Here is a 12,075-nt window from a genome sequence, read left to right as displayed (position 1 = left end):
CTTCTACAGGCTTCATGGTCCAGGACATTCATAGACACTTTTCTTTGTTTCAAGCATACATTATAAATAACAGAGGGGGAAAGACAGGAGAGGAATTTCTGATGTGGCAAACAAAAAAACAAAAAAAACCACAACCCTTGACATTGGTTCTTTTTATCTTGTAAGGTCACAATTCTCAACCCACTTATTACAAGTCACTGCACTGAAGTCAAGGTGACTACTTTGAAGTAAGTGCTTTAAAGATTACATCCTTCAGCAGTTCTACACATCTTCTTAAGGCTATCACAACACAGCTGGAAAGTTTCACACCAACACAGCATCATTGAGGGGGGTAATTTATAACGGATGCATTCTACTGTACATTGTGTTCCTTTTTTAAAAAAATGGGTAATTTCAATATTCCCCCAGATTCTGGAGGTGGGCGATTTGAATAGACAATGTTTGATTTATTGAGCCACAATAGTTTCGGGATATTAACATATGGCCCTGCTGGAATTGATTATTACAAAACTAATAAATTTCATATATGTTTAATAACGAACAAGCCTGAATTCTACATAATGCAAAGTAAAAAATGGAAGGGTGGTTGTTGTTGTTTTAAAAAATAGTTTAAAACCAGATGAGCAGAAAGTGTCCTGAAATGAGAGGTTTAAATCACACGTTGGTTACTTAGCAGCACAAGGGTCCCTACTTGTCAGAGAACAGCAAAAATCAAGACAATAAGAGCCTTTTAAAAGACTGCTGAATATGCATGAGGAGCTGAAATCGGAAAGTTTTAATATGAAAGAGGATATGCTGAGAACACCTCTGAAGCAACACCACAAAAAAAGTTGCCAGCATGATAATAAGGAACTAAAGCTGTAGTCAAGTATCTGAATACTTCAGCTACTTTCCTGAAAGCAGCCAAGGTGCATCGACAGGGAAAAATAATACTTGTGCTGAGCAAGCTACTGCCGTCCTCTGCCCGGAAACCCGATTGCTTTGTATATATAAAAAGCAAAACTTCCCTCCACCCTAAGAAACTTCACTATTGTATTTGAAGGCTCACATTTGATAATGCTGATCACTGGCTGATGCTCATCTTCCACTAGAGCAGAGTTTTCTAAACTTGGGTCTCCAGATGTTGTTTGACTACAACCCCTATCATTGCTAGCTAGCAGGACCAATGGTCAGGGATGATGGGAATTGTAGTCCAAAAAAAGCTAGAGACCCAAGTTTGGGAAATCCTGAGCTAGAGTAGTTCCACTACCCACTCCCACTAGCTTTTGTTAAAAATAATAATGGCCATAGGTTATGTCTACTTCTTCAGGCGTACCTGATACAAACCTTCCATTATGTATGTATTATGATCACAGGCTGCTGCTATCTTACCAACAAGCCCACCCTCCTCTTGTGGAACCTGTTTCCTAAAGAAGTCCACCAAGCTCCTGCTTTGATGAGCTACAGTAGTCTTTGGGCTCTGGCCATTTGCTGTGCAGTGTGCTGCTGTAAACACTGAAAGGTTAGACCCCAACCTGGTGCCCTCCAGATGTTTAGGACAACTCTCCTAAGCTTCAGTGCTGTGGTCCAAATGCCCAGGTTGGGGAAGCCACTGTTTTATGGTATTTGCTTCTGGTTTCATTGGATGGTTTTGTTCTGGTTGGAAAGCTGCTTTGAAAGCTGAGCAGAATTATCATTTTCAGCAGAGAAAGCCAGCCTCGTAACAAGGACTTTCTGATAAACAGACTAATGGAGCACCACTCCAGTCATGACAAAGGCTTTAGCGGCTTCCCTGTTGCTGCTGTTTTAAAAGTCTATTTAAAAATTTTACTTGCCATATTTCCTGCGCTTTCTTGTAATGACTTGAAATTAACAAGCAATCCCAGGGTTTTTGTTTTAACATTAAGTGCGCAATTAGTATCCAGGCAGCAAGGAGTCTTGCATGACTGAATCATTTGCCACTGTTCTCTGTGAATTACAGCCTCTCCCCCTGCCACCCCCCACAACCATTTCAAGTTAATCTCAACAATTACCCAGTTATGCCTTAGCATAAAAATAGGCTATTAATAAATCAGGGATTCAACACCATTTTACTTTTCTAATGAGAGAACAATGCCCGTCAACTTTTTTGAAGTGCTGTGCACTTTTCAAAAAGTACTGTTATATGAGCTTCAATCTAATGGTTAAGTTGAACCATTAAATTGAACATCTGGACTCCAATTCTATTCCCACTTATTTGGGGGGTAAGATTCATGCAACTCAGTGGGACTTGTGTAAAATTACATGCCTGTTATCTAAATTACAAAATGTGGCAATCCAAAGATAAGGTGACAAAACAGTCTTTGAGGACAACAATATTTAACCCTTGCAAGTGAATAAATTACAGCTTTTGTCCCTACCAAAGCAAAATGTGGATTGTCACCTGCCTTTATCTCCATTAATGTATGGGAATCCACATGACACCCTCCTCATCCCAGTGTTGTTCCAGACCTTCCTCCTCCTCCAAAGTGGATTTTACAATCCTGGTTGTTTTGAACTTTCCAAGAATTGAAAATTTTGGCATTTATCTGTCTGGAGAGACAGTGGAAGAGCACATCATTGGGGGTAAAGTCAAACCATTGGAGAGTTACAGTGCCTACTGTGGTTTGAGAGATCATACAGGAGAGACATGTTTTATTGTAGCTGGGACAGATTTAAGTATTCGGTTTTGCTGTTTCTTCTCTCTGCACTCCTCCCAGTGGTCATCCCTCCTCTGGTCACTGGAATCATCTGCAAGGGATTCGCATATGGCAGGGTTAATGTTGCAAACCTTCATGTCATGTTTGCAGACATCTTTTTAATGCATAGTTGCTCTGCCAAAGGGCCTGGTGCCTGAAGCCAGCATGTTCTTGGGGATCCTGCCATCCTTCATTCTGTGTACATGACCCAAGCAAGTGTAGACATCGCTGAGACGGAAGTGCAGACATGCTAGGAATGTGGGCTTGGAAGAACACACCTTTGTTTGAGACTCTGTCCTGCCATGTGATGCCCAAAATCTTCCTGACACAACAGATATGAAAAACATTGCAGCAGCATCCCTGGTGAGTGCAAGTTGCCCACGACTCACTTCCAAAAAATCAGTATGCTCCACATTCAACAAGCCTGGCAGACCTTCATCTTGGTATTGGTCATTAACATCACATTCTCCCATACCCTTTTGGAGAGGCAAGCCACTACTGTAGCTGCCTTGACAATATGTTTGTCCAGCTCAGTGTTGATGGAAATGTTGTTAGTTACGATGGAGTCCAGGTGGACAAAATTGTCAACCGCCTCAAGCATGTGGTCGCCAATGCTGATATGTGGAGTGCTGGTGGCATCCTGACCCAGGGTGTTGGTCTTCTTCTGGCTGATGGTGAGGCCGAACTCCATGCAAGCTTGGGCAAAACAGCTGATGAGTCTCCGTACAGCTTCCTTAGGGTGCGCTGTCAAGGCTGCATCATCTGCAAACAGGTTGCCAGGTTGAACAGACCTGAGACAACACTGGGATGAGGAGGAGTTAATATGGATGCTCCTACATTAATGGGGAAAAGGCAGGTGCAAATCCAAATTTTGTTCAAGTGTGGACAAACCCAAAGAGGTTTCTTGTGGATTTGCATGCTATATTTAAGTGACAGACCAAAAAATAATATTTGGTTTCCCCAAATCTTCTAAGTAGCACAGCTAATTCACCGCTAAAAGTGGGGGGGGGGTCCCCTTTTCATTTTTTGTTTAAATACATGACATGGAATGCCAAGATTTACATGCTATTGCCTTCTTTGTTTTAAAGAAAGGAAAATGCAAAGGTTAAATAGCGATTGGAGACCAGACTTGCCCTCTACTCACAGACCCAAAAACCCCGTAATCTATTCTACAGATTCTGCCAACAAAATTCAATGGAACTGCTTTGGGTGTTTATCCACATTAGCCTCATTACAAACTCTAAGCCTGAAAACTATTAAGAAATCCTACAATCTAGATCACTGCCACAGGGATTTATCATACTATTCAGAGGCAATTTTGTTCATCAACTTGCACAATGAAGTAGTTTATACTAGATTAGCAACCATCTCTCATAATGAATGTCCTGTTTCACAGCGGGGGGGGGGGGAGAGAGAGAACAAGCACAGTCATTTCTAAGTGCAGCTGCAATCCTGAGCAAACCATAATCAACCAATGGCCTCAGCACCATTTGGTAAAATGGGAGATAAAAACTGCCGCAGCTCTCAGGTACTAATCAAGCAATCATATTGAGCGTTACTAATGCATAGTTTCAAAAGGGGCAAGAACCTTTGGAGCTAGTATGGTACAGTGATCAGAGTGCTAAACTAGGAACTGATACCCAAGATTCAAATCCTGTCTCAGCCATGAAGCTCATGGGTCACCTTAGGCCAGTCGCTGTCTTTCAGCCTCACCTACATTACAGGATTGTTGTGCGGCTAAAATGGAGATGGGGAGAACAATGTGTGCTACCTTGAGATCCCCTGATATAAATGCAACAATAAATAATAATTTAAAATAGGCAGTGGTCCTATGTGTGCTTACCTGGAAATAAGTTCCACTGAAATAAAATGGACTCTCTGCCAAATAAATGGGCTTGAGATTGGGTTGCCTGATTTGCTTTTCAAGCTCTATGTTGCTAGATGCTGAAGGCACTAAGCTTATTCCTGCTGCTTTGTGTTTGCCTAAACAGAAAGAGATGTCTTCCTTTCATTGTTTCGTGATAACTGTCTTGTCTTGTTCCCCATTTTACCCTCCTTAAAAAATGGCTTTCATTTTAGTCAACTTCTGTTAAGCTGCCAGCAGCACTCTTTTACTTCCTGTATTTTTGGGTTAACCACCATAAACAGACTGTCCCAGCTGCCAGGAACTCACTATAGAACACAATTTGAGGGTTTGTGAACTAACGATGCAGTCAAATATACTTCTAAGGTAAAAGGTAAAGGAGCCCTGGATGGTTAAGCCCAGTCACGTTTGTCCACAGACAGCTACACCTCTACTCAGAAGTAGGCTTAATAAGTTCAATGGGCCTTACTCCCAGCTAAGTGTGTATAAGATTGCATCTTAGGGCTGCAACACTTGCCTGGAAGTACATCCCACTAACTTAGGCAGAATTTACCCCTGGGTTAACATGGATAGGAGTGGTCTACAGTTCACACTCTTTGGAAATATTACACAAAGGAGACAATGGAAAGTTGTTTAGGAGACTCAAAATCTGCTTTTACTCTTGAAAGTCAGGAGACAAAGAGCTGTGGTGCCAGAAGATTAATTAGTTGCTTTACAAAATCCTCTCTGAAGGTTCCAGGAGAAAAAAAACTTTTCATTCTGGACTGAAACGTTGCTAAAAAACCACGGACATCATTGAACAGAAAAGAAAAGTGTTTTAGAAACAGCAATACGCATTGCTTGGACTGGTGTGAGAACTAGAAAATGAAAACACTCAACATGTCAGTTCATGTCATGTACATTACTCCCTCCTTTTTCAAATGATTCCCCGTCATAAGATCGCAGCAGAAAATAAAATGACATTGAAGACATTGATCCATATGACAAAATAAGTCCAACCAATCACTCCTTTTGTGTTTCCAGGCTAACTGCTCAAACCTAAACATACAGATAACCCACAGCTACTTTCATGTATGAAAATACAGTACAGTAAACAAGTCCAGAGAGCTCCTAAATTTTAGATGTTGCATAGCATATGAAAATATTATGCACAAAATATTGTTCATGTGAAGAATCACCCAGAAGCACGCTAAGAGTCCACATATGAATCTTTACTTTGGTTTTACTTCTCCAAGCTTGCACAGTGATGAACTCCCAAAACAGAAAAAAAGAAGAAAAAGCGTGCAAGAGCAAAGTTTCATAGACAAAGCGGCCCTAGGCACTGAAGGAAACTAAAGACACAGAGAAATGTTCAAACCATCTTAACCACTGAAGAGGGAGAAACAGATCTTTAATTTTTTTTACAGAGCAGAATGACAAGGGAGATTCACCATTTAAAAATGAACAGAGACCACCCTTCCATTTCCTACTGGGACAACTGCCTGCTCTCTCTGCAAGAATTCTCTACTTATTTGCAGTTTAGATTATTCTTTCCTAACACCACCAGGGCTGGCAAGGAGCAGAAAGTGGGGGTCGGCCACCGACAGAGTATCAAGACAACCATTGTGAGGACGTGAAAATGCAGGGGCATCTCAGCATGTGGACTTTGGGGAGATAATCATAAAGACCAGCTACTGCGATGAAATAAGCAACTGAGGACTCCTATGCTAAATTTGGGAAAGCAAGTAGGATAGGAAGGGGGGGGGGGAGAGAGAAGAGGAAGTCTTAGTGGCAACGTATTTTACAGGAATTGCAGTGCTGATTCGAGGGCACAGCCCTTACAGTTCCTAGAGGGTGAGGAAACTATGTTCCACTGAGCCACGTTACATGGCTTTTGGAAAAGGGGGGGGGGTCCCAAGGAGAGCGCTGCCGATCTCCATTTGCCGCTGAAGGAGCCCAGGAGCAGAACGAGCGGCTTCAGAGTTGGGCGAAAAGGAGCGGGGCTCGGGCAGGGCCAGGGGTGGGGCGGCGGCCGCAGAGATAGAAGGGGGCGGCGGGTTCAGAAGCCACGGCGAAATTCGGAGGAGGGTCCTGGAAAGTCCCTCAAGTCCAAGGGAAAAGGCAGGGGGCGCAATGCGGGGGGGGGGGAGACTGAGAGGGGGGAGTCGGCGGACCTAGACGGGTGGGCGCTTCTTCTAAAGCGCCGGCGCTCCGCCGTTTACTTGGGAGTAAGCGCCGTCGAACTCCGAGACGCTTCCTTCCGAGTAAGCCTTCGAAGGCTGGGGCTGCAGAAGGCGCCTCGTCGGGGCAAGGCGGCGCATTGGGGGGAGGGGGTCCCGCATCCCCGGGGCAAGAGAAGCAGGGGGAGGGAGGGACACGACGGCGCGGCTCTCACCCAGGAGGAGCAGCTTCACCTCCCGCGCCGCTTTCTCGCCGTCCTCGCGGAGGTTCTTGTCGATCATCTTGGAGCGCTCGGCGGCCGCTTTGTCCTCGGCGCTCACGGTGCAGCCCATGGCGCCGCTGGGCTCGTGCCGGCCGCGGAGAGACTGTCGGGTAGAGCGAGCAAACGCGAGCGGAGCCCGGGCTGCCTCGGCTCGGCTTGGCTTGGCTTGGAGCGGAGGGGAGCTGGCAACCGAGGGGGTGGGGCCGGGGGTCGCTGCCCCGTGCGGGCGGATAGGCGTCGTCGGGCAGGGTGGTGCTGCTCGCTGGCTTCCTCCGTTGCCCTCCGGGTGCCGGCGCGGCGGGCTCTGAGCAGCCTCTGGCTGGGGCGGAGAGGGAAGAGGGCGGGGATCCGGGGGGCGGGTCCGTTCCGCTCAGCCCCAGCTCGGCTCGGGCGGGGAAGAGGAGGGGAATTCGGGCGGGCTTGTCGTCAGCGAGCCGAGGGAGGAGGAGGAGGAGGAGGGGCGGCCCCGGACGCGCAGCAGTGTGGGGCTGGGGTGGAGAGAGGGAAGAGGCGCTGGGGCGCAACTCCGAGCGGCGTGGAGACGGAGGCTGAGGGAGGTGGAGGGCGGCGCGCGCCCCTGCCCGGGACTGGGCGCGAGAAGGCAGCTTGCGAAGGAGCGGGCTGAGCGCGCAGTGGGGACGAAGCGGCTGCTGCGGAGCCGCGCGCGCGGGTTTGGCGGGAACGGAAGGAGCAGAAGCAGGGCCGGAGGCTTGTGCGTCAAGACGCTCGTTCCGCGTTCTCTGAACGAGAATTGAGAGGAACTCGTGGCAGTATGCGCCGGAGCGGCTGCGAATTCGGGCAGCCTGGAACTGGGGGCTGCTGTAAAAGTCTGCCAATGGCCTGTTGAAACGGGGGGGGGGGGTCGAAGCACGCGGAAAGTATATAGAGATGCCGCCGAAAGCAGCCTCCCCACATAGTCAGAGTCATCCCTTCCTGGTTTAAAACAACAACAACATTTATTGTGGGTGCGGATCTGCGCTATCAATTTAGTCTCAAGCTGGCACGCATGGGCTGGTGGTGTTGAGACTCATATTCTGATGGTGGTTGGTGTGGGAACAGGCAAGGAAGCTGTGCAATAGGGAAGCCTTGTTGGCTGCACGTGCAGGGTGACTGCAATGCGTGCTCAGGCTTTTACTGTGTGGCATATGTGTACAGGAGTCCAGTGTGTCAAACCAGGGTGAGATCTATATTTTCTCCATGGAAATCTGCATCCTCAGGGTGAGTTTCCCAACCCACAGCCTTATCATGTGGTGTAATCTGCTACCTGAGTTGTAACCATCAAGTAGTGGGTTTCGCAGCCTGCAAATGGCACTTCTAGTAGGACCAGGAAAACTCGCATGGTGAGTTGTATTGAACAGTTGGTTCAGCAGTGTGGTGTAGTGGTTAAGAGCGGTAGTCTCGTAATCTGGGGAACCGGGTTCGTGTTTCCGCTCCTCCACATGCAGCTGCTGGGTGACCTTGGGCCAGTCACACTTCTGTGAAGTCTCTCAGCCTCACTCTCCTCACAGAGTGTTTGTTGTGGGGGAGGAAGGGAAAGGAGAATGTTAGTCGCTTTGAGACTCCTGAAGGGGAGTGAAAGGCGGGATATCAAATCCAAACTCTTCTTCTTCAGCAATGGTAGTTCTGCAAGAGGATGGTGATCCCCATGGCAAATATAGCATCTAAACATACCTCTGACTGCTTTCTAGAAATCTGGGGAACTAGGAAGATGGGTAAAAATTCACCACGTGGCCATACATCCTAGGCTTCTGTCATGCCATGGTTTCATGTGCACTGCTTCATGTTTACAAGAAGCAACCATGTGACCACCCAGTGTACAGGCTAAACCGCAAGAACCTAACCTAGGCAAGACTCTCAGCCCAGGCACTGCTGTGATCTGTGGAAGAATCTACAAGAGGCAAGAAAGGGTAAAGGCTAGGGGAGGATGGAAAGACGGTCAAAATAACGTATTGAAACAAACTTCTATAATATTAGTGGTCTGGAAATATATAATCAGCTTTGTATATCTCTAACCCCTCTGCTAATAATGCTGTCTCACACAAACATTTTTTAATCCATTGGAGATGCCCTGCTCATATTCTCATCAGTAAAGGAAGTAAGACCTAATGTGGACAGCAGCAAAGCCTTTTCAGCAGTTGCTCAGCCTAGCCCACTGGGCAAGGTCATTGTGAGCTCTTTGAAAGAAGGTTGGGGTAAACATTTAGTACATAAATATAAAACATACTCTTTGTTGAGGCATTTATACACAACTTGTCTTCCGCCTTAGGACAGCAAAGTGAGGCATTCCCCCCACCCACCCACCCACACACAAATGTTTCACAGCCTTTGAAAGCATTGGCATAGGTTGCTGTGATTTTATGCTCTGGTTGTTATTTTGTTTTATGACTGCTGTAATTTTATTATGATTGTGCTTTATTGCCTTCCAGTGACGAATATTATGTTACTTCATTGGTCTTACGTTGTAAGCTATCCTGAGCCTAAAGGGATACGATAGGGTATTAAATTTTTAAAGAAAAGCAATAAGGCAGAAGGCCTGAGCTATGGCTGGTCTTGCACTGTGCTGGTCAAATCAAGAACTTGGAAGGAATAGATGGATAAGGGGAAAACAGCCAGACATGTGTATGTAAAAAACAAATCATAAAACCCTTTTACTATTAATAAATTGCTAGTGTCACACATGACACTTTGCATGGCAACATACACAGTCCCTCCCTTACAATCTAATTTTATACTTTAAAAAGACAAAAATGGGGAGAGAAATGTAAACAGAAGAAGAGTTCTCAATGGATCTTTTGCACTCGGGTTTTCAGGGTTGGATCCAGAGAAGTATAAGGAAAACTCTGCTAGTATAAAGGGCCTCCATGGTATCTCCTTCCTACTGCAGCATTCTGTGACATTGCCCCAAGTTGCTCCTGATAATACCCTCTGGGATAGCATGGAATTGAAGCACAGGGAACTGAAGAAGGATAGGAATTGGCTGCCTTGAGTAAGTGAAAATTATTTTTCACTTGTGTAAGATACCTCTGAATCTAGCCTTCCATATTTAAAACCATCAAGTTTAGAGGATATTCAAGGTTTACATTTCCTGCCTGGAAGTCAGAAATCCAATTGATGCCCCACTGAAATTCTGTTTTTGGCCTTTTTTTGTTGTTGTTGTTGTTGTTGTGGTTTTAGGGTCTCCCAAGAGTAAACATCTACCAACTTATTAGATGGAATGCATTTACTTTTTTTAGCACATTTGCTCAGAATTGGTTTGGGCAAGAAGTCGATGGAACAATGACCCCACACAGACCTCAACTTTACTGTTTTCTTCAGTGTCCTTGGCTTCCTTAAAAGATGAAGAGGGAACAGGAAAGTGCAAGTGTCTTGTTCATGCACCTCTTTGTGATGTCAGAAGCAGAACTTTTGCATCCTCGCTCTCTCCCTGTGGCTGGTGAGGTGCAAAATTTCCAAGTGTGGGTACAAATGAAGATGTAAAAGTTCTGCTTTAGATGTCAAGGAAATAGGAAGTATGAACTTGTCTGGAATTTTGGAGTAAAGGAGCTTTTCTTCTAATAGTCCATCGAAAACTGACAAAGCCATTGTTCATTTTATTGATGTTACAAAAGAAACCAAATAAAACCTTGTTTGTTTGTTTAAAAAAAGACAAAGCAGGTGATTCCTTGATTGAGTGCCTATATCCACTGTCAGAGACAGTATGCTTCTAAATGCCAATCGCTGGGAATCGCAAGTGGGAGAGTGCTGTGTGTTCAGGTCCTGTTTTCGGACTTCTGGTGGGCCACTGAACAGGATGCTGGACTAGATGGACCATTATCCTGATGCAGCAGGCTCCTCTTAGGCCCTTATACATCATAATAGGCTAAAGGACAATTAAAAAATGAAACTGAATCCAGACACAAGAGAGAAATTGTGATTGGCATCTTGAACAGCTATGTCAACAGTGATTTTAGAAAGGGTTGCACTCCCCGCACCTGAAATGAGATTTGCAGCCTGGACTCAGCTTTGCTGATTCCCAGACAGCCACTGTGCCCAGAAGTACAGTACTTTATTCCGGCTTCAGTTCATGAATCTGGCTGGGACCTGTTTTCTCCAAAATGGATTTAACCACTGACATTCATACCCTGGCAACCTGTTTCAGCAGCTGTTTAGATTACCGCAATGTGCTTTTTGTGGAGCAACTATTCAAGGTGGCCCAGAAACTACCCAAAATATAGCTCTTCAGCTTCTGGCGGATTCAAGGGTCAGAGAACCCATGACAATGATTTTGGTTCAGCGGCAGCAACAGATGCTGATAAAATTTCTGAGCCAAATTCAGAGTTCTCATTGAAGCCCTAAATGGCCTGGGCCCTAGCCTATGGTACAAAAGTAAAATTTGCATGCCCACTTTTGACTCTGGCCCCACCTACCACTGTCACATGTGGCCCACACCTAGAGGGGAATGTGTGGATTGAAAAGGGTCCCCCACCCTTGGCTTATACATCTGTAACTAGCTAAAAAAACAACAACCATTGGCCTCATGCTTAGCAATTTTAATTTCAAACAACTGCATGCCTGACAATTCAAGCATGCTTTCCTCTATTTACATGCATCACTGCGCTGACAGACGTATACCAGATCTTTCTCTGGCTTGATTGGTGGAAAAGAAGGTCAGTGCTTATAGTACCAGTGTTTGCAGCTGCCCAGACCAGCTCAAGCTAGCCTCAAGTGTGGGAGTGTGTTGCTCACGAGGCACAAGCCCAAGCCTTGCTCTCAATAATAATAAAAAGCTGTTTATTCATTGCAGCTGCAAGGAATGCCAACAGTGGCCACAAAACTAAATACTGTGACTCCTCATGCCAAGTCAGTATTTCAGTACTAGGCTGCTTTCTTTTCAGGAAGAATGGCTGATTGGAAGTTTTCATCACTAATGCTAAATATTTTGTTAGTGATTCAAAATTGCTGCAGATAGATTGCCCAAAAGTTTGCTCACATTCAACAGGTAAGAATCACCTAGAGACGAAGGTGATTGCCCCTATTTTGTGGGAGGGATTCAAGTGCAGAGCTGAAATTTTGGTTTGTGCAGTCAAAGTGGATTAAAGTGCTCTGTTACCCAA

At 45.5% G+C, this 12,075-nt stretch overlaps 1 protein-coding gene across 1 annotated transcript in view; it reads right to left on the bottom strand.

Annotated features, from left to right (window-relative positions):
- GNAI2 (G protein subunit alpha i2) overlaps positions 1-7,268 on the bottom strand; it is a 134,773-nt gene extending 127,505 nt beyond the window's left edge. The window contains exon 1 of the mRNA XM_081185922.1: positions 6,935-7,268. Within this exon, the coding sequence (XP_081042048.1) occupies positions 6,935-7,052 (118 nt within the window). The 5' untranslated portion in view covers positions 7,053-7,268. The remainder of the gene's footprint in view (positions 1-6,934) is intronic.
- Positions 7,269-12,075: the final 4,807 nt, after the last annotated feature.

This window comes from Podarcis bocagei, assembly GCF_964188305.1.
Source record: "Podarcis bocagei genome assembly, chromosome: 2".
Classification (NCBI taxonomy): domain Eukaryota; kingdom Metazoa; phylum Chordata; class Lepidosauria; order Squamata; family Lacertidae; genus Podarcis; species Podarcis bocagei.
Note: the sequence above shows the minus strand (reverse complement) of the source record. Positions and strands in the feature narration are given on the sequence as shown.